Source organism: Hemitrygon akajei, chromosome 20 (genome assembly GCF_048418815.1).
Source record: "Hemitrygon akajei chromosome 20, sHemAka1.3, whole genome shotgun sequence".
Taxonomy (NCBI): Eukaryota; Metazoa; Chordata; class Chondrichthyes; order Myliobatiformes; family Dasyatidae; genus Hemitrygon; species Hemitrygon akajei.
In genome coordinates, this window is record NC_133143.1 from 40062178 (window position 1) to 40080925 (window position 18748).

The following is an 18748-nucleotide window of genomic DNA, read 5'->3' on the forward strand; positions in this document are numbered from 1 at the left end:
TAAGATCATCCCTCAGTTGGGAATTAAAGAGTTATGAGACTAGTATCACTGCAGTTGGTACCTACAATTAACCAGCAACAAGTACTTTAGATGCTCTGGATTTATCCATGGAATGTTTAGATATTTAATGACAGCAAGAATTTTGTACAGCAATGGTTGTTTAAGGGTAGAAACTAACAGAAATAGGGCAATATTCTTGACAGGACAAATAAAAGATGGTAAGATTGGTACACAGGAAATAGAAGAAACAGGACATAATGGCATAAGAGCAGGACTGAATGCAAAAAGGAAACATGATAAAAAATATGGTCTGCAGTTCATACTTCAGAGTTTACATCTAATTTGGACTAGATCTGAGATTCCAGTGGTCTCACTGCACTGACGTTTGGCTGGTAATGGGCACAGTTGACTGTCAAAATGATTATTATCGGTTTGAAGGAGAATAATTACTGAAAAGAAAGCCAGGATAATTAAAGCATAACCAGAGAATTCCATTGGCATTACTGGTCAGAAGGAGGAAAATAAAAATGTTCACGAGAAGTTTAGCACTCTATGCCCCTCAAAGTGACCTTCATAAGGTTCCACATCCAGGCAGCTGAAGTAATGAGTTATAGGGCCTTAAATCAGGGGATTAAGGTAGTATGTAGAAAGACCAATTGCTACTATGTTTCAGCACTCACAGACATGCACGGCACACACACACACACTGAGCAAGATGTGGGATTATATATATATTTACAGATACACACAGCAGGGAAAGGGAAGCTGGGGTGAGATACGGGTAAAAAGATATATTGGAATAACATCTTATTTCAGTTTTCTATAATGTTAAGAGAGAGAAACAATGGCAATGTAGAATATGTAACTTATCTTGATTTTTAAATTTTTTTACAAATGGCATCCTACAACAGATGCGTGATTAATATCAGAAAATGTGGAGTCAGGTACCTGTAACTGAATGGATTGCTTGAGGATGGAAGGCAAAGTGTGGGAGTAATGCAATGTGTACCTCATGCAATGGAAGAAGATGAATAGTGTTCCACCAACAAGGATCAATGCTTGGATCTCTCAAGTGAAGTTAATGATTTAGGCTGTGAGATCAAAAAGATTGTTTCTACATTTGAAGTTGATTCAAGACTGTTGTAATGGCCAACAGCACTGAGATCTGCAAAATATTGTAAGAACAAAATTTTTAAAAATGCAAATGCTGGGAAATATAACATATTGGAAAAACTCAATTGGTCAGACAGTAACTGTGGCAACAGTAACAGGAAACATTTCAGGTCTTCAACCCTTCATCAGAGTGTTTCATTTTCCACAGACGCTGTCCAACCAGATGAATTCTTTCAACATTTATGTTTTTAAGTTAATGGAGGACATAAATAATCCTGTAAGATAGGTAATGATTTGCTGAATGAGGTTCAGTATAGAATAAACATGTAGTAACTTTTGGAGAGAAAGATAGAGAGACCACTTATTACTTGAAAGGTTTGAAGATCTTTATTCTTACAATGAAAACATCTTGGTTCATTTTCCAAAGGGAGATGAACTGACTCCCATGGATGACTTCAGTGCCAGGGTGGAAGGGGTGCAAGGAAGGAGTTGGGAAGCCAAACGTAGTGGGGTCCTTTTAAAAATTGTTAAGTGTTTTAACAGAAAAGATGCACAGTGAATGCTTCCACGTGTGACGATGAGCATAACTGGAGACCATATGATAGGACAGTTACCAAGCAGTCCAACAGGAAATTCAGAAGAAACACCTTAATTCAAAGAGTGGTGAAATTTAGTCTAAATATATGTAAAAATGCTCCACGTATTCTGTTTCCTTTCTCCAACACATATACTTATTGTACTGGACAAAATATCATTGTTATTGCAATCATTATCTCACAGAAATTTGAGACGGGGATAAGTATAAGATTCATTTAGACGCGTCACTTTATCAGGCATGGTTTCCTTATGATGACTGAAGCATTCAATATTAGAAGCTAGAGATAATTTTGTCTGTTATTGGTTAAGTGCTTTTTTGTCAAGACTGTTTGATAAATGAATATAATTAATCAATTTGTTAGTGTTATGTAGTGGAATGCCAAAACCTCACACATTATTGGGGACACATGTAGATTGCTCAATAAAATTAAGCGGATTCTTAGTGCTAACAGATGACTTGTAGTTTTTAAATTACTGGGTAAGTTTTAATTCAAAAACCACATTAACCAATGCATTTTCTTCATGCATTAATTATAAAAAAAATTTCACTCTTTCACCAAAATTGGGTGTAACTGTAGAAGCAATGATATGGTACAGAGATCACTGGCCATAACAGTAATGCCAATGGAACAAGCTGGATTGGGACCAGACATAATGGCTACTAACTTGATCGCTTAACACTTGTTTTTACAGTAGCAGATGTATAAAGATTGATGTTTCCTGGAATGGAACACATTTACAATGGTTTCTGAGTTATTCCACCACATTCTGAAATTCATTACAGCACTTTATGTGGCATACATAGAGCAGTCACTTTCTTTAAAGGGCATATAATTATTTCACATAAAACATTTCTCATTTAAAGTGGCCACTGTTGGGCAACGTCAGCCCAACCAAATTATAACGCTAAACAAAAATTGGCAATACTAAAAGTGTTCAGCATGTCAGGCAGCATCAATGGGGAGGAAATAAACAGCTGACATGTTGACCCAAGGAATATCACCATTGGAAATATAGGAAGACAAACCTGATGCTCAGGGAACTACTGTGCATGCTAATCAGCTAACTATTAATTACCACTGGTGTTAGTGAGTAACAGAAGAGTCAAGGGAGCTGAGGACCGTGTGAGAAAGAAAAGGTTACGGAGAAATGAAAACAACATATCGGAAACATTCAGTGGGTCAGGCAGCATTTGCAAAAAGAGGAACGCACTGGATTCAAGTTAACTGGGCACATCTGGACAAGTACATTTTTGCCCATTTAAGTGGCTGTCCCAATTAGCTGAAGCTTCATGCAAATATTTAAAATGATATTAAATTGAATAACAAATTGTGTATTTAAATGAAAAACAGAATATATCAGAACACTATCAACACTACAACAGTACTATAAATCTGACATGTTCTTCTGAGTCCTGAAGAACAGTCTTAGCCTGAAACATCAACCATCTATTTATTTTCATAGATGCTGCCTGACCTGTGAGGTCCTCCAGCGTTTTGTGTGTTGGTTTGCGTTCTTTTGATTGACTGTAAATGAACAAAATCTGCACAGACACATAGTGTAGATAATGGGCTGCCTTCATACAATGCTATTGATGATTACATCCTCCAAATCTTCATTATCATTGTAATATTCAAGATGATTGTCAATACTTTAAATTCTTCATAGTTCCTTACTCGCTGAAGTAGCTTAAAACGGCGGTGAGAAAAAGTCCTGAATTGTCTTACTGCTATTACTTGCCAGCTATCAGTGACAAGATTCACTGCTTTTTGAACACAAACACGCACAACTGTTTGCTCTAAGCATGGTGTAGAAACAAAAAAACAGAAAACGTACAGGTCAATACAGGCCCTTCGGCCCACAATGCTGTGCCAAACATGTACTTACTTTAGAAATTACTTAGGATACCCATAGCCCTCTATTTTTCTAAGCTCCATGTACCTATCCAGGAGTCTCTTAAAAGACCCTATCGTATCCGCCTCCACCACCATTGCTGGCAACCTATTCCATGCACTCACCACTCTCTCCATAAAAAACATACTTGTGACATCTCCTCTGTACCTACTTCCAAGCACCTTAAAACTATGCCCTCTTGTGTTAGCCACTTCAGTTCTGGGAAAAAACCTCTGACTATCCATACGATCAATGCCTCTCATCATCTTATACACCTCTATCAGGTCACCTCTCATCCTCTGCCGCTCCAAGGAGAAAAGGCCGAGTTCACTCAGCCTATTCTCACAAGGCATGCTCCCCAATCCAGGCAACATCCTTGCAAATCTATAGTTTCCACAACAGTAGTGACTATTTCAAGTCAAGTCAAGTCGTCACTTTTTATTGTCATTTTGACCATAACTGCTGGTACAGTACACAGTAAAAATGAGACAACGTTTTTCAGGACCATGGTGCTACATGAAACAATACAAAAACTACACTGAAACTACGTAAAACAACACAAAAACTACACTAGACTACAGACCTACTCAGGACTGCATAAAATGCACAAAACAGTGCAGGCAGTGCAATATATAATGGGCAGTGCTATAAAGACAATAGGCACAGTAGAGGGCAGTCGGTTGGTGTCAGCTTAGGCTCTGGGTATTGAGGAGTCTGATGGCTTGGGGGAAGAAACTGTTACACAGTCTGGTTGTGAGAGCCCGAATGCTTCGGTGCCTTTTGCCAAATGGCAGGATGGAGAAGAGTTTGTATGAGGGGTGCCTGAGGTCCTTCATAATACTGTTTGCTTTGCGGATGCAGCGTGTGGTGTAGATGTCTGCAATGGTGGGAAGAGAGACCCCAATGATCTTCTCAGCTGACCTCGCTATCTGCTGCAGGGTCTTGCGATCTAAGATGGTGCAATTTCCGAACCAGGCAGTGATCCAGCTGCTCAGGATGCTCTCAATACAACCCCTGTAGAATGTGATGAGGATGGGGGTGGGAGAAGGACTTTCGTCAGCCTTCGCAGAAAGTAGAGATGCTGCTGGGCTTTCTTTGCTATGGAGCTGGTGTTGAGGGACCAGGTGAGATTCTCCGCCAGGTGAACACCAAGAAATTTGGTGCTCTTAACGACCTCTACGGAGGAGCCATCGATGTTCAGTGGAGAGTGGTCACTCCGTGCTCTCCTGAAGTCAACAGCCATCTCTTTTGTTTTGTTCACATTCAGAGACAGGTTGTTGGCAAATGCCACACAAGTGCATGCATTTGACAGTAGTTAGGAACTAGCTGCTGCCTGTAAGGAGTTTGTACGTTCTCCCCGTGACCGCACTGGTTTCTTCTGGGTACTCCGGTGTCCTTCCAAAGCCTTTAGACGTACCAGTTGGTAGGTTAATTAATTGGTCATTGCAAATTGCCCCATGATGCCCCATGGTTTAAATTGGGGGATTGCTGGGCGGTGCACTTGAAGGGCCAGAAGGGTCTAACCTGCTCTGTATCTCAATAAATAAATAAACAAAATTTAGGACTTGTTCCAAATAAGCAGCTACCCAATTAACCAGAATGCACTGTTGTGGATAGTTCATCTGAGAGCCTTCATCAGAAGAGAGAAAGAGAGAAAACAAGGTAGTTTCCAATAGCTGCAATGGTGGGTGAGGGATAAGAAGGAAGGCAATGGTTCTGATAGGAATTTTCATAAAATTCTATTATAAAAGCTTTTTCCCCTGTAAATTCCTACAAGGAAATGAAGTACTTTAGCAATAAATTTACTTTGAACTTTGAGGATGAAACTGAATGACAATGTAGCAATCCAAATAGCAATTAAGAGCAGATAATGCTTCTTTGTCTGCATGCTGCATTGCTCATAGCAAGGCTCTCACATGCCCTGCAGACTAGACTACACTTGTAGAAAAATGAGTCAAAATGATCATGACAGGCAGAAGTGGCTAATTTTGATACAGAGAGAAACAGCAAGTTACCCAACGTTGGAAAATTTGCTATCCGGTCCAAAAGGGTGCATATGCCCAATCCACCTTGATTGTTACTCCTCATACTTAGTCTGATTCTAGTTGTAACAGTAGGGAAAATCAGTCAGATTGGTGCGAAAATGAGATTGGGATAAGGAAGTAAGGCAGCAGGAAACTCAGGGTTACTCCTGCAGACTTAGCAGTGTTCTGCAAAGTGATCACTCAATCTGTGTTAGGTTTCTCTAATGTTGAGGAGACCGCAATGTTTACTCCAAGTGCCATAAGGTAGACATGTCAGAGTACAAGTAAATCACTACTTCACTGGAAAGTTGGCTTGAGTGCGTCAGTGGCAAAAAGACAGCTGCACCTCCTGTGGTTGCATGTAAAAGTACCATAAGATGGGGAAGGGCTGACCAAAGACAGGGCCTGGATTCTACTCTGTATGTCTCTGTGAATCTATCTCCTCAAAATGCTGAAAGGGGAAGGGAGGGTAACATTTCTGTGGTAATGGAATCCTTTTGGAGCCACTGGAAATTATGAAAGTCGGTCCTTTGACTGCAGAGGCTGGTAGCTGTAAAGTTGCTGCTCTGTTCAGGAGCAGAGAAAGTGAGAACGGCGGGGAAATAGATGGGACGTGGTCAAGGGATCTGTTCCTCATGAATGTGTTCACTACTCAACAGTGAACACGTTCAGGAAGAAGAAAGGTTGCCAACCATTTCAGTGACACCTGTACAACACATCCCACCACTGGTGCAAATATGACAGAGATGGAGGAGCTGGGAGAATGGAATGGAGTCCCTACAAAAGGTGGAGAGGAATGAAGTATAGTTAACATAGCTTCAGTAGGCTAAGTAATTGTCAGAAAAAAGTTATGAAATATTTGAATTTTGTGTAATGCAGAAAGCATTCAGTTGTTGATGAGAGTCCAAGTAAGACTGAAGTAAATACTGCTCCACATATCCTACAAAGAGTCAGGCATGGTTTCGGTTTATCCCTCTCAGTTCTGATAAAGAGTATTGGACCTGGAAATTTAACTGGTTCTCTTTTCATAGTTGATGACTGACCTGATAGAATGACTGGGAATAATTTGAGAGCTAAACAGACTCAATGGGTCAAATAGACACTTTCAATTTTGTAAAGAAATACAAGATAGTCTCTGGTAAGACATTATTAAGGAGGGGGAATGGAAGGTCACAGAGAATCTTAGTAACAAATACTAGAATTTTAGAATCAATGCTTTACATAACAAGGGCTACTGGAACTACAGGACATCTACAGGCCAGGGAGTATAGGGACAATGGGCGGAGGGACAGTACAAGTTAGGAAATGAACTGAGTTTTCTGTGACCTCAGGTGTATGGAGAAGAGAATGCATGTGACATTGAGGCAGTTGTCTTGAGATTGCAAAGATATGGATAAGGAATTCAACAGAAACTATGCTGAATGTAAGTGATTACAAATATACATACTTGAAATCATAAAAGCAAAAATAAAAACTGTGCATAGTAAAAATCTGAAATAAAAGCAGAAACCATCGGAAATACCCAGCATGTCAGGCAGTATCTGTGTGGATAAAGACAGAGCTTAGGTTGAAGACATTTCATCAAAATAGGAAAAGTTAGAAACCAAATATGTTCTGAGTTGAACAGAAGGGTGAAGTGAGGATAGAACAAAGGGTTTTGTTTGATAGGGCGGAGACCAAGAAAGACTGAGTTTTGCAACTCGAGGTGCTGACAACTAAAAGAGGGCGGTGAAGGCTTGTTAAGCACAGATCCTCAGATGTCTGGAGATGTAAGCAAATGTAGATCAACAAGGAAGAAAGAAAAAAAGACAAAAATATAGGTCAAACTATAAGATATAGGATAGGAAAACTGCTGTGAATGTGGAAATATGCATCTAGATTTTCAATTTGCCAGTTCTGATCTAGCAGCATTTTCCAGTATTATTCAGAAGAGTTCCAACATTTACTGAATTTAAAAGATAAATTCTGTCTTGGGAGCTTTGAGAACTATAAAACAGTTCTGACTTATTTTGGATCAGTAGAAGTCTCCATCTGTATTAGAAAGCCATCTGTAGCCTTAAACTATTTTCATCACAAGCTTCAGTAACACTTGTTGCAATGGCTTGCTTTATAACAGGCTAGAAAGGGTCTCCAATGCACTACTTTCAAAAATATGCATTCTCTGAGATTTGCACAATTATTAATTTGACAGCTTGTTATATTTTGAACGAGCTGGGTCTTATTCATAACAATGAACCTTGGCAGTAGGTTGAGAGCTATAAAAGGGAGTTAATGGAACAATGCACCACAGAGTATTGCTGACTCAAACAAGATCTTTATTGAAGGATGTTTAACCATCATGCATAGCTTTCAAGCAGAACTACATACATAACTTATTTTTAAAACAGAGAAACAGATTAATACTTAGATTTGTAATCTTTTATAATGAATTAGTACAAAACTACCTGCAGTTTCATGGATTCAGAGTAGTGACCTTGTATTAATGAATCCAGATGTTATTGAATTAATTATTGCACTGTTAAACAGCCACTGGTTAGTAACAAACATGCACAGCTCTGCTTCTCAAGGCTCTATAACTAGTGCAGTAAGCTAATTTGGCTGAACTGATTTGGTCAGTTTGAAAAAACTGTTAATATGAAAATATGGAGTATGTGCAGAGACACAGGTTACAAAACCAATACAGCAGTTAAACTTTGTAAAATACTACTTCAGACTTAGTAGCAGAATGCCATTAATGGCCACATGACGATCATGATTTTTCATGGGTAGTTAAGTACTTCTGATGTGTAAACATTACAGTGGTATAGAGAAAAACATCACACCAGTCCCCAGAACAAGAACATGCATGACTGACAAACCAGATTACCCAGAGTACCAGAGTACAGCTGAGCTGTGCATTAAATAGCGTTATAGGATATTTCAAATGTTCTAAAGTAGGCAAATCCTACAGTATAATGCTACACTCCTGTATCAACCTAGACTTTGTGCACCAGTCTTTGGCATGGGGACCAAAGGCCATCTGACATCTGACGTGCAGTATACAAATACAACAACTGAGCCAAAGGTGATCTCTCAAGTAAACTTTCCCTCCTACAAAAACATTTTAATTCAGAATTCACTAATGCTTGCAATGTTTTCAACATTTCACTATTATGGTTGGAAATTCCCAACTGCTTCAAAAAGGCAACAATTATACTAGTGCTTAAGAAGAGTGTAAGCTGCCTTAATGACTACTGCCCAGTAGCACTCACATCTACAGTGATGAAATGCTGTGAGAGGCTGGTCTTGGCTACAATGAACTCCTGCCTCAGCAAGGACCTGGATCCACTTCAACTTGCCTATTGCCACAATAGGTCTACAGCAGACACAATCTCAATGGCTCTTCATATGGCCCTAGATCACTCGGACAATACAAACACCTATGTTAGGATGTTTTTCGTTGACTATTTCTTGGCATCTAACACCATCATTCCCACAGTCCTGATTGATAAGCTACAGAATCTGGGCCTCTGTACCTCCATCTGCAACTGGATCCTCGACTTCCTAACTGGAAGACCACAATCTGTGCAGATTGGAGATAATATCTCCTCCTCGCTGACAATCAACACTGGCGCACCTCAGAGGTGTGTGCTTAGCTCACTCCTCTACTCCCTCTATATCCATGACAGTGTGGCTAGGTATGGCTCAAACACCATCTATAAATTTGTTGATGACATAAACATTGCTGGTAGATCACAGATGGAAATCTGAGGGTGTACAGGAGTGAGATATACCCACTAGTTCAGTGGCGTTGCAGCAACAACCTGGCACTCAACATCAGTAAGACCAAAGAGCTGATTGCAGACTTCAGGAAAGATAAGACAAGAGAACACGAACTAATCCTTGCAGAGGGATCAGAAGTGCAGAGAGTGAACAAGATCAAGGTCCTGTGTGTCAAGATCTCTGAGGATCTGATCTGGTCTCAATGTATCAATACAGCTATAAAGTAGGCAAGAAAAATGCTATATTTTATTGGGCATTTGAAGAGATTTGGCTTGTCACCTAAAACAATTGAAAACGTCCATAGATGTACCGCAGAGAGCATTCTGACAGGCTGCATCACTGATATGGGGGGGGGGGGGGGGGGTTCTACTGCACAAAACCAAAGAAGCTACAGAAAGTTCTAAAATTAATCAGCTCCATCTTGGGTACTATCCTCCGTGATATCAGGCAGCTTCAAGGAGCAGTACCTCAGAAAGGTGGCGTCCATTATTAAAAAGCCCTATTACCGAGAACATGCCCTCTTCTCATTGTTACCATCAGGAAGGAGGTACAGAAACCTGAAGGCACACACTCAGCCATTCAGGAACAGCTTCTTCCCCTCTGCCATATGATCCTAAATGGACATTGAACTCATGAACACCACCTCACTCTTTTAAAAATATATATTATTCTGTTTTTGCACGATTTACCTTTTAAAATCTATTTAATATGTATATATATATACACACTTACTCTAATTTATTTATTTTTTCTACATTATCACATATTGCATTGTACTGCTGCTGCTAATTTAACAAATTTCATGACACATGCTGGTGAAAATAAACTTGATTTTGATTCTGAAATAACATTCATGATTCTATTACAAATAATACCAGTAAAACTCTTGCAATGAGATATTGAGCAGGTATAGTATGCAAGCTCATAATCCAAACTGCTACCTTGGTGGATTACTGAGGGATTACCACACTATTGATACTGCCACATTCAATAATCTGAACTCTGTTTTGACTACCTGAGCCTCTCCTGTTGCTTGACAGATCCCTATTGTTTACATCGAAAACTGCTGAAACGTGGATAATCCCTAAACAAGGCAAAATTGAACACAGGATAAGGAGTAACTTTAGGAAGAGATTACGCTACAATTTTCAAGATGTGGCAAAGCTTGTTAACAAAGTCAATTCGAGAATTTTTTTATGATCAACAAATCCTTGTCAAACAGGCAGTACTCTAAATCAACATTTTCATCGCTTCTGATTGTACCAAATCATACATGTTTAGGTATTTTTCAGAAATATCCTTTGATACTTGAATGATAAGAGAGCACAATTAGGTCATTATTTTTCTCTCAATGATAGTTTTCAAAATCCCAACTTGTTTCATACTTCTTTGGTGTAGACATGTCTAGTCATTCCTTTAAAATGAATTGTTGCATGGCATGATGCCATGTTCCTTGTAAATGTCAGTTCCTTTTTTTCTGTTACCTTGAACAGCCCATGAAAGTAACCAATTTTACAGAGCACAATACTTAAGTGATGGTCAATTATTTTGAGGAGCCCACACAGAGCAGAGACTAGACCTACCACCATCTCTCAACTTTGCCTGCAGAGGGCCTTTGAAAACTTCCTAGCCACCTTGACACATAGGATTTCCCGAGGGAAGAAGTATACGAACCTGGGTATGTCCTGACATTTTCAGGCTACCTCTTCACAATTCCATTAGGTCATGTTTTGCAGGAGAACAAATGCCTGATTGCGTGTCTCATGAAAACATGTTTGCTCTGTTGGACTAAAATTGTAATTTTAAATAACGATCCTAAATCTGCAGCCCAAAACAATGCAAGTGAACAGTGCTATGGTGCACTAACTCTTCTTTAATAAAGCTGATGAACTTCCAGACACTATTAATCAAGTATCAATAACTTCCCAGTCACAATTAACATGGCAATGTGAAAGAATGCATTTTAAGTGCAGCTACTAATATTTTGAACACTTAAGCTACGTCCACACTAGACCAGATAATTTTGAAAACACCAGTTTTACGTAAAAATGATAGGCGTCCACACTAGGCGTTTTAAAAAATATCTCTGTCCACATTAAAATGGATATTTTGGCGAATCTCCTCCTACTGCACATGCGCAGGTCACATTAACCGAAAACAAGCGACATGTTCGGTGTCGAATTTCGCTGTGAAAGACGGTGCATGTTTATTCAGTTACAGACTAGAATAACTTGAATGACGGGCAGCTGTTGGCTCTTGTGCAGGAGGACTTAAAACTGAAGAAAACAAATACTGGAGTGAATGGAGGCAACCGACAGGGAGTTCATGGACAGTATGACCCAGCTGACGACGAACATTGAAAAACTGACGAACTCTGTTGCATTAATAAAGCCCCTTGTTAAATATATAAAACATGTCTGCATCAGTATTATCTTGTATTTCCATCCAATGTTACATTAGGCTGTTACAAACAAGGACAGAAAACAGGGCAAAGTAAGTATACTTATTTATTCAGTAAGTTATGGGTCAAAGTATTTGGTGAGTACATTTCTAACTCTTCTGGCTTCAGTCTCGTTGCTGTCTGTTCTGAAATTGTTAGGTTGCGTTCAAGAAAACAATGAAGTGGCGGGCTGCTGTCTAACAGCGTTTTCAGATTTCTCCGGTTACCCCATCCACTGATCTGCCCAAGTGCTGTTTTCAAAATTACACACCTTGGGCAGTGTTTCTGAAAAACACTGGTTTCGGGGAACGAAAACGCCGCTTTAGTGTGGACGAAGGGTAAAAACAAAGAGAAAAAGCTTCGGTTACGGATTTATCCAGTGTAGTGTGGGCGTAGCCTGAGAAGGTACTTTACTGCTAATTTTTACCTTGTTAAGTAGGATCCCTTTTATCCTGTGTTGTAATGAGTCAGTCTACTTGCAAATGCTGAGATGATAGCAAGTTTTAATGCTTAACCTAATAGGAGTCTGTGTAAGTGAACCAATGTTGAAAATATAGATTTGCATAAACAGTTTTTAGTATGTTTAGTGCATTTACATATTGTTAACATAGCAATAACTTTGCCTAACTAGTCTCATGTTATCAGTGTGCTTTCCAAGCCATCAGCAGTTCTGTCTTCTGGGAAAAGTGGCTTCACAGATTTGAAAGTACAATGACATAATCGAAGTCACAAATGGTCTGAAAAAAAAAAGGAATCCCGATACTACATAGTACTCAGGAATTACAGGATATTTCTGGCAGAATGCTGCTAACAATTGCTAACTACATTGAAGAAAAGGCTGTGCTGACTTCATACTTCAGAACATTGTGAATGAGACAATAGTGTTTTATCACAAAAAGTTACTACATGAGGCAAACTAAAGAAAATTTCTAATCTTGAACAAGAGATGAAAATGTAGCTCAGAGAAAGATACAAATCAAAGTAACTTCAATTGAAAATTGTTGAAAAGGTTATTATTATTACTTATTTATCTTCTGAATCTGGGCTTTGCAGTCAAGGCCTTTATACTCTATTGCTAACTGCCCTGAAAAGTTGCTGGTGAGCTGCCATCTTTAACGGCTGCGATCGTGGTGAATGGGGCATCAACCAAGCTTTTTGAGAGTTGGAAAAAAAATCTACAATAAGTATAAAACTGCTTATGCTACTAAAAAAATATGGTGTATAGACATACAATTAATATAAATTACGAAGGAAATAAAAAGGAATAATAAGATAATGGTCATGGGTTCATGAATGAGCACAAATATAAAATAATAAGTATTTAGCTTACCTTTGCTATCATGGTGATGGCAAAGTGACGTTACTAGCCATCCCATTAATGTGCTTTAGGTTTGACTGAATTTAAGCAGAAATGATATATGTATTCTAGTAATTAAAATAATGATGGTGTGCCTTGAAAACAGCATAAGGACTTTCTTATCAAGCATTAACTACACTTTCCATGAGGTTGCTAAAATTACGACATGGGCCAGATTTATTATAGCAATTACTCACTGCATTATGAAAATGCATCATTGGCCAGAGAGATACATGTGGCGGCTATAAAGCGATATTATGACTTCCCCAAGTATGAAAACAAGTTAAACCATTACAATGCTTAGGTGAATACTAACTGAATTGAAAGTAGTAAGTGATAGTGATTGATAAGTAGGCTTTGAAACTACCTAGTAACACTGCTAAGCAATGATGCCTGGCCAGCAATTTTTTCTGAAATCGTTGAATTCAGTTTTTGGGAGTAGTAATACACCAGCTTGGAAAATGAAATGTTATTCCTTGTCCTGACAATGGACTTCACTGGGGTGTCTAAACGCCCATAGATGTCAGAGTGGGGTGGGATGGAGAATTGATGTGACAGTTCACCAGAAGCTCATGGTCAGAAAACCATCCCTTCCATTTTGTGCACAAACTAGCTGAAAGGTCTAGTTTTTCTCTGTGCTTTGATGCTGTCAAATCTTTGGGTATTTCCATCCTATTTTTTTCGTACTGTCATTGTTTATTTTACTCTCATCTGTCTTTAGCAATCTCTTATTTACATCTGCTCTAGACAATCAGCTGTGAATAGCAAGTCTTACAAGTCTTCACCATCTCTCTGTTGGCACCCTCATCTTGTGGGTCATTTGCCTTTTACGAGTCACCATCCTGACTCATACCTTATGACACACCCTGACTCACATCCCTATCTGAATCAGATTCCTTCTCTGAAACTTAAGGTGTGTTTTATTTCTAATCAGTCCGTATATATGGAGGGAAATAAGCAGTCAATGATTTGCCCTCAGACCTTCATCATTAGAGTTCTGATCAGCCCAAAATAGCAACTATTCCCCTGTATAGATGCTGACTGACTTGCTGAGTTTCTCCAGCATTTTATGTGCATTACTCCAGATTTCCAACATCTCCAGAATACCTTGTGATTTTTTAAAATTTCTAATGTTCTGAGGAAAAGTCATCTACCTACAGATGCTGTCTGATCAGCTGCTTTTTCTATCATTTCTGTTTTTTTGCAATGAATTTGCAGTCTTTGGGTCTTCAATATAAAATATTTATACTCCCTCAGACATAAAGCAATTAGTGGGACTTCTACACAAATGAAAGTTTATTTGATAATTAATAAAATAAATATTTTTCATTAATTAGTAGTTTGGTATTGAGTAAAATATCATTTGACATAAAATGTGCTGATATTTAGTCTAAAGCTAGCAGGGGTCTCTTTAATAAGTGTGACAAATCAGATCTACTGATTTACCTGACCACAGACGGCAATTGGCAAGGATAGGCAGGAACATCTTGGCCACAATTATTCCCAACACTGGTGCTTTACAAGGCTTCATTCTCATCCCTCTATCCCCTAATCTACTCCCTGTACATTTATGAATGCCTGACCAGATTCTGTTCTAATAGTTGCTGGTGATAACACCGTACTGAGCCACATCTCAAATAATGATGAGTTGGAATACTGGAAGGAGATAGCCTCATGACGTGGTTCATGACAAGAACCAATTCCCTCAACGTCAGCAAAACAAAAGTGCTTGTCATTGACCTTGGGGGGGGGGGTGTACATGCTTCTATTTACATCAGTAGTGCAGAGGTGAAAGGGTTGAGAAACTTCAAGTTTCTAAGAGCAAACATCACCAATAGCCTGTTCTGGTCCAACTATAGTGACATCATGGCAAAGAACCTCTACTTCCTCAGGAGGTTAAAGAAATTTGACAGATGCCCTTTGACCTTCATCAATTTTTATCAATGCACTGTAGAAAGAATTCTGCCCATCATGGCTTGTTATGGCAACTGCTTTGCCTGTCACTGTAAGAAATTACAGAGAGCAGCACAGCTCAGTGCATGAAGGAAGTCAGCCTCTCCTCCATGGACCCTGTCTACACTTCTTTCTTCCACCCTGGAGACTCTTTTTTCTTCTCTGCTCTGGCATCAAAAGCCTGAAAGCACATACCACCAGGCTCAAGAATGGCTTCTAACTCACTGTTACAAGACTAGAATGATAAGATGGATCTGACTCATGATCTACCTCATTGAGTCCTTGTACCTTACATCCAACTGTACTGCAACTTTTCTGTACCGCAACACTTAATTCTGTGCTTTATTCTGTTACTGCTTTGTACCACCTTGATGCACTGGTGCAATGAATTGATCTGTATGGATGGTATGCAAGACAAGTTTTTCACTGTACCTTGGTACATGTGACAATAACAAACCAATTTATCAATTTAATGAGTTTGAAAAAGAACTTTTGATTCTCAAATAGTAACTTTTTAAATATCCCACATGAACTCACCACTACTGCTTCGAACCTTCAAGCTAGTAGACTGACTCCAGCAAATAGTTGTAAAACAGATGCAACCACGTGAAATGGAGTGTGCACCAGGTTATCAAGAATACCAAAACACACACTAATATACATAATATAGTATACTTTACTACAGATTGCATTTCTGGCTCTAAATTAAGGCAATCAACACCAGATGTTTGCAGGAGTTCAAGTTGATTGGTATAAAATGTGAATAAATTCCAATCATTTTGGGCAGTGCTTCACTGGCAACTAAATCTGAGTAACTGGGCATGGATGAGTGGTGAATTGTCACCGAGTAAAGTCTGATGGTAAATGTTGATGACATTTCCTATCAAGTTGCTGATGACTGGGAGTAGGCATGTTGTCATTAATTGGTAAGGTTGATTTTTGCTACTTTTTTGTGTGTTGTCAGAAAGTATAAAAAAGAATTACTAAATAATTAGCAAATTCCTGTTCATTTCATTTTTGAAAAGGAAATTTATAAATGCAAAATGAAGAAAACAGAGAAATATAAAGGAAATTATGTTGAACAATTAAAACAGAACTGAGCACAATGTAATAAAATCAGAGGCAAGTGTAAACCATCAAATGATATATTTCAGAATTGACAGCAATAGTGAGTGTGTAATTATTATAAGTGCATCTCACACCACCTACTGACCTACAGTACTTTTGGAATCAAGTTGCAATTTCAGACGATTCAAAAAGCAACATTAGAAACAGTAAATTGATGCAATTCACTCTAAGAGAATCATGCTTTATTCTCTGTTTTTGAATATTCTTACCACTTCTGTAGGTCGGTAGTACTTGGGATTCACCCTTATATGGATTTGGTTTGTTTCCTTACACTTGCCCACTTCATTTTTACCGTGACCTTCCCATCTAGAAAAATAAAAACATAGTTAAACATTTTAATGATGAATCACTTTACTTTTTTGCATATTATGAAATACTTTATGTATACATAAACAAACAGATATAATTTATCACTGTATTGATAGAATCTATGGAATTATGGCTGTGTGGATTTAGAACAAGCTTGCTCACAGAAGGCAGAAGTAGGTGGAGTGCATTCTGCCTCGAGCTTGGTGACTAATGATGCTCTGAAAAGATCTGTTCTGGAGCCCAAGCTCTTTGTGATGTTTATAAATGATTTTAATGAAGAAGTGGAAGAGTGGATTAGTAAGTTTGCAGATGACACGAAGGTTTGTGGTGCTGCAGAGAGTGTAGAAGGTTGTTGTGAGTTACAACAGGATATAGACAGGATGCAGAGTTGGCCGGTGAAGTGGCAGATGGAGTTCAATCTGGAAAAGTGTAAAGTGATACACTTTGGAAGATCACACTTGAAGGCAAAATATAAGGTTAATGGCAGGACTCTCAGCACTGTGGAAGAACAGAGGGATCTTTGATCACTCAAAGTTGCTGCGCAAGTTAACACGGTGGTTAAGAAGTTGTACGGTGTGCCGGCCTTCATTAGTCAAAGGACTGAATTCAAAAACTTCAAGGTAATGTTGCAGCTCTATAGAACTCTGGTTAAACAACACTTAAAAGTATTGTGTTTATTTCTCCTTGCGTCTTAAGAGGCAGGATGTGGAAGCTTTAGAAAGGGTGCAGAGGAAATTTGCCAGGATGCTACCTGGATTAGAGAATCTGTTTTATGAGGCTAAGTTGAGCAAGCTATGGCATTTCTCTTCAGAGTGAAAAAGGATGAGAGGGGTCTTGATAGAGATACGTATAAGATTATGAGACACATAGACAGACTTTGCAGCCAGCATTTTTCCTGCCAGGGTGACAATGACCAATACCAAAGGGTGTGTGTTTAAGATGAATGGAATTAACTTTAGGGAGATGTCAAAGGTAAGTTTTTCACAGGGAGTGGTAGATGCCTGGAATATACCTCTGGGTGTGGTGGTGTAGGCTGATAAAATAGGGTCTTTTATGAGACTATGATAGGCACATGAATGTAAGAAAAATAGAAAGTTATGAACTGTGTAGGAGGGAAAGGTTAGTTTGATTTTGGAGTAGGTTTATATAAGTTGGCATACATTAGTGGACCGAAGGGCCTGTATTGTGCTGTACTGCTCTATGTTCTACTCTGCATTCAAAGGAGATAACTGAGAAGGTCTCACCACTAGACTTCCTAGACTCCTAAACCAGAAAATAATTTTCAAAATTGTTTGCTTATATTTTGCACAAATACATGAGTTTAATATCTACGAGCGTATGAAACATTGTTATCTGAATATAACCTAACAGAAGAAACTGAAAGAAATAGTCCTGATATAGTGACTTTCACCGTCTAAGTGTAATGTCCTGGGTCATATTTTTACTGTTATGCGGAATGTATTTCACTTTGGCAGTTCTGTGAGAGCTGCTTGTTTTCAGCTTTTGTTTACGTTATTGTTGATGATGAGAGATGAGGAGAACATCCAGTTAGGATGGTCGAATTGAAGGCGAGGTTTCTCTTGTGAGGGACACTAAGTTTGGGCTTGGGGCTTTGGTCCGAGAGCAGATGAAGAGGGAAGAGAGAAGAGATCGTAGGATTCGACCCGGAGTGGGACCGTGATTCAATGAAGCCTGGGGTGACAGCGATTGAGGATCAGTGACTTGGGGAAACTGAGCTCCAACTTGTGCACATTAGACTGTTTCATTGAAATGGGCCTTTTATTTTGTACTTTTCTTTACTAACCCTTTAGTCAAATTAAGAATGACAAAGATAAATCCTTTAATCGTATGCAGTGTTATATCCGTTATTTCGTGGCACTAATTTGTAACAGGGTAACAAACCACACAGCATCCACACATACAGGGGGTCGAGGTGGGCTCACGCCTCAATTTGTCACGTTTGGTGGGGCTGGAGATTGTTTTCCCGAGGCAGCCGAGGAAACCATGTTTCATAAGCGTGCCTCAAAGCACATTACAGCAAATGAAGTGCCTCTTTAAATGAGCATGAGCATAGATGATAACCAGTTTGCGCACATTGTCCAGATTCTTACTTGATAAACAGCGTCCCAAGACACTGTAAGGGTAATTAGAACCTTGGTGTCATGCCTCATC

At 39.0% G+C, this 18748-nt stretch overlaps 1 protein-coding gene across 1 annotated transcript in view; it reads right to left on the reverse strand.

Moving 5' to 3' along the window:
• The window catches only part of gmds (GDP-mannose 4,6-dehydratase), a 635450-nt gene that overhangs the window by 56167 nt on the left and 560535 nt on the right, over positions 1-18748 (reverse strand). Inside the window, exon 9 of the mRNA XM_073024208.1 lies at positions 16477-16573. Coding sequence (XP_072880309.1) covers positions 16477-16573 — 97 coding nt within the window. The remainder of the gene's footprint in view (positions 1-16476; positions 16574-18748) is intronic.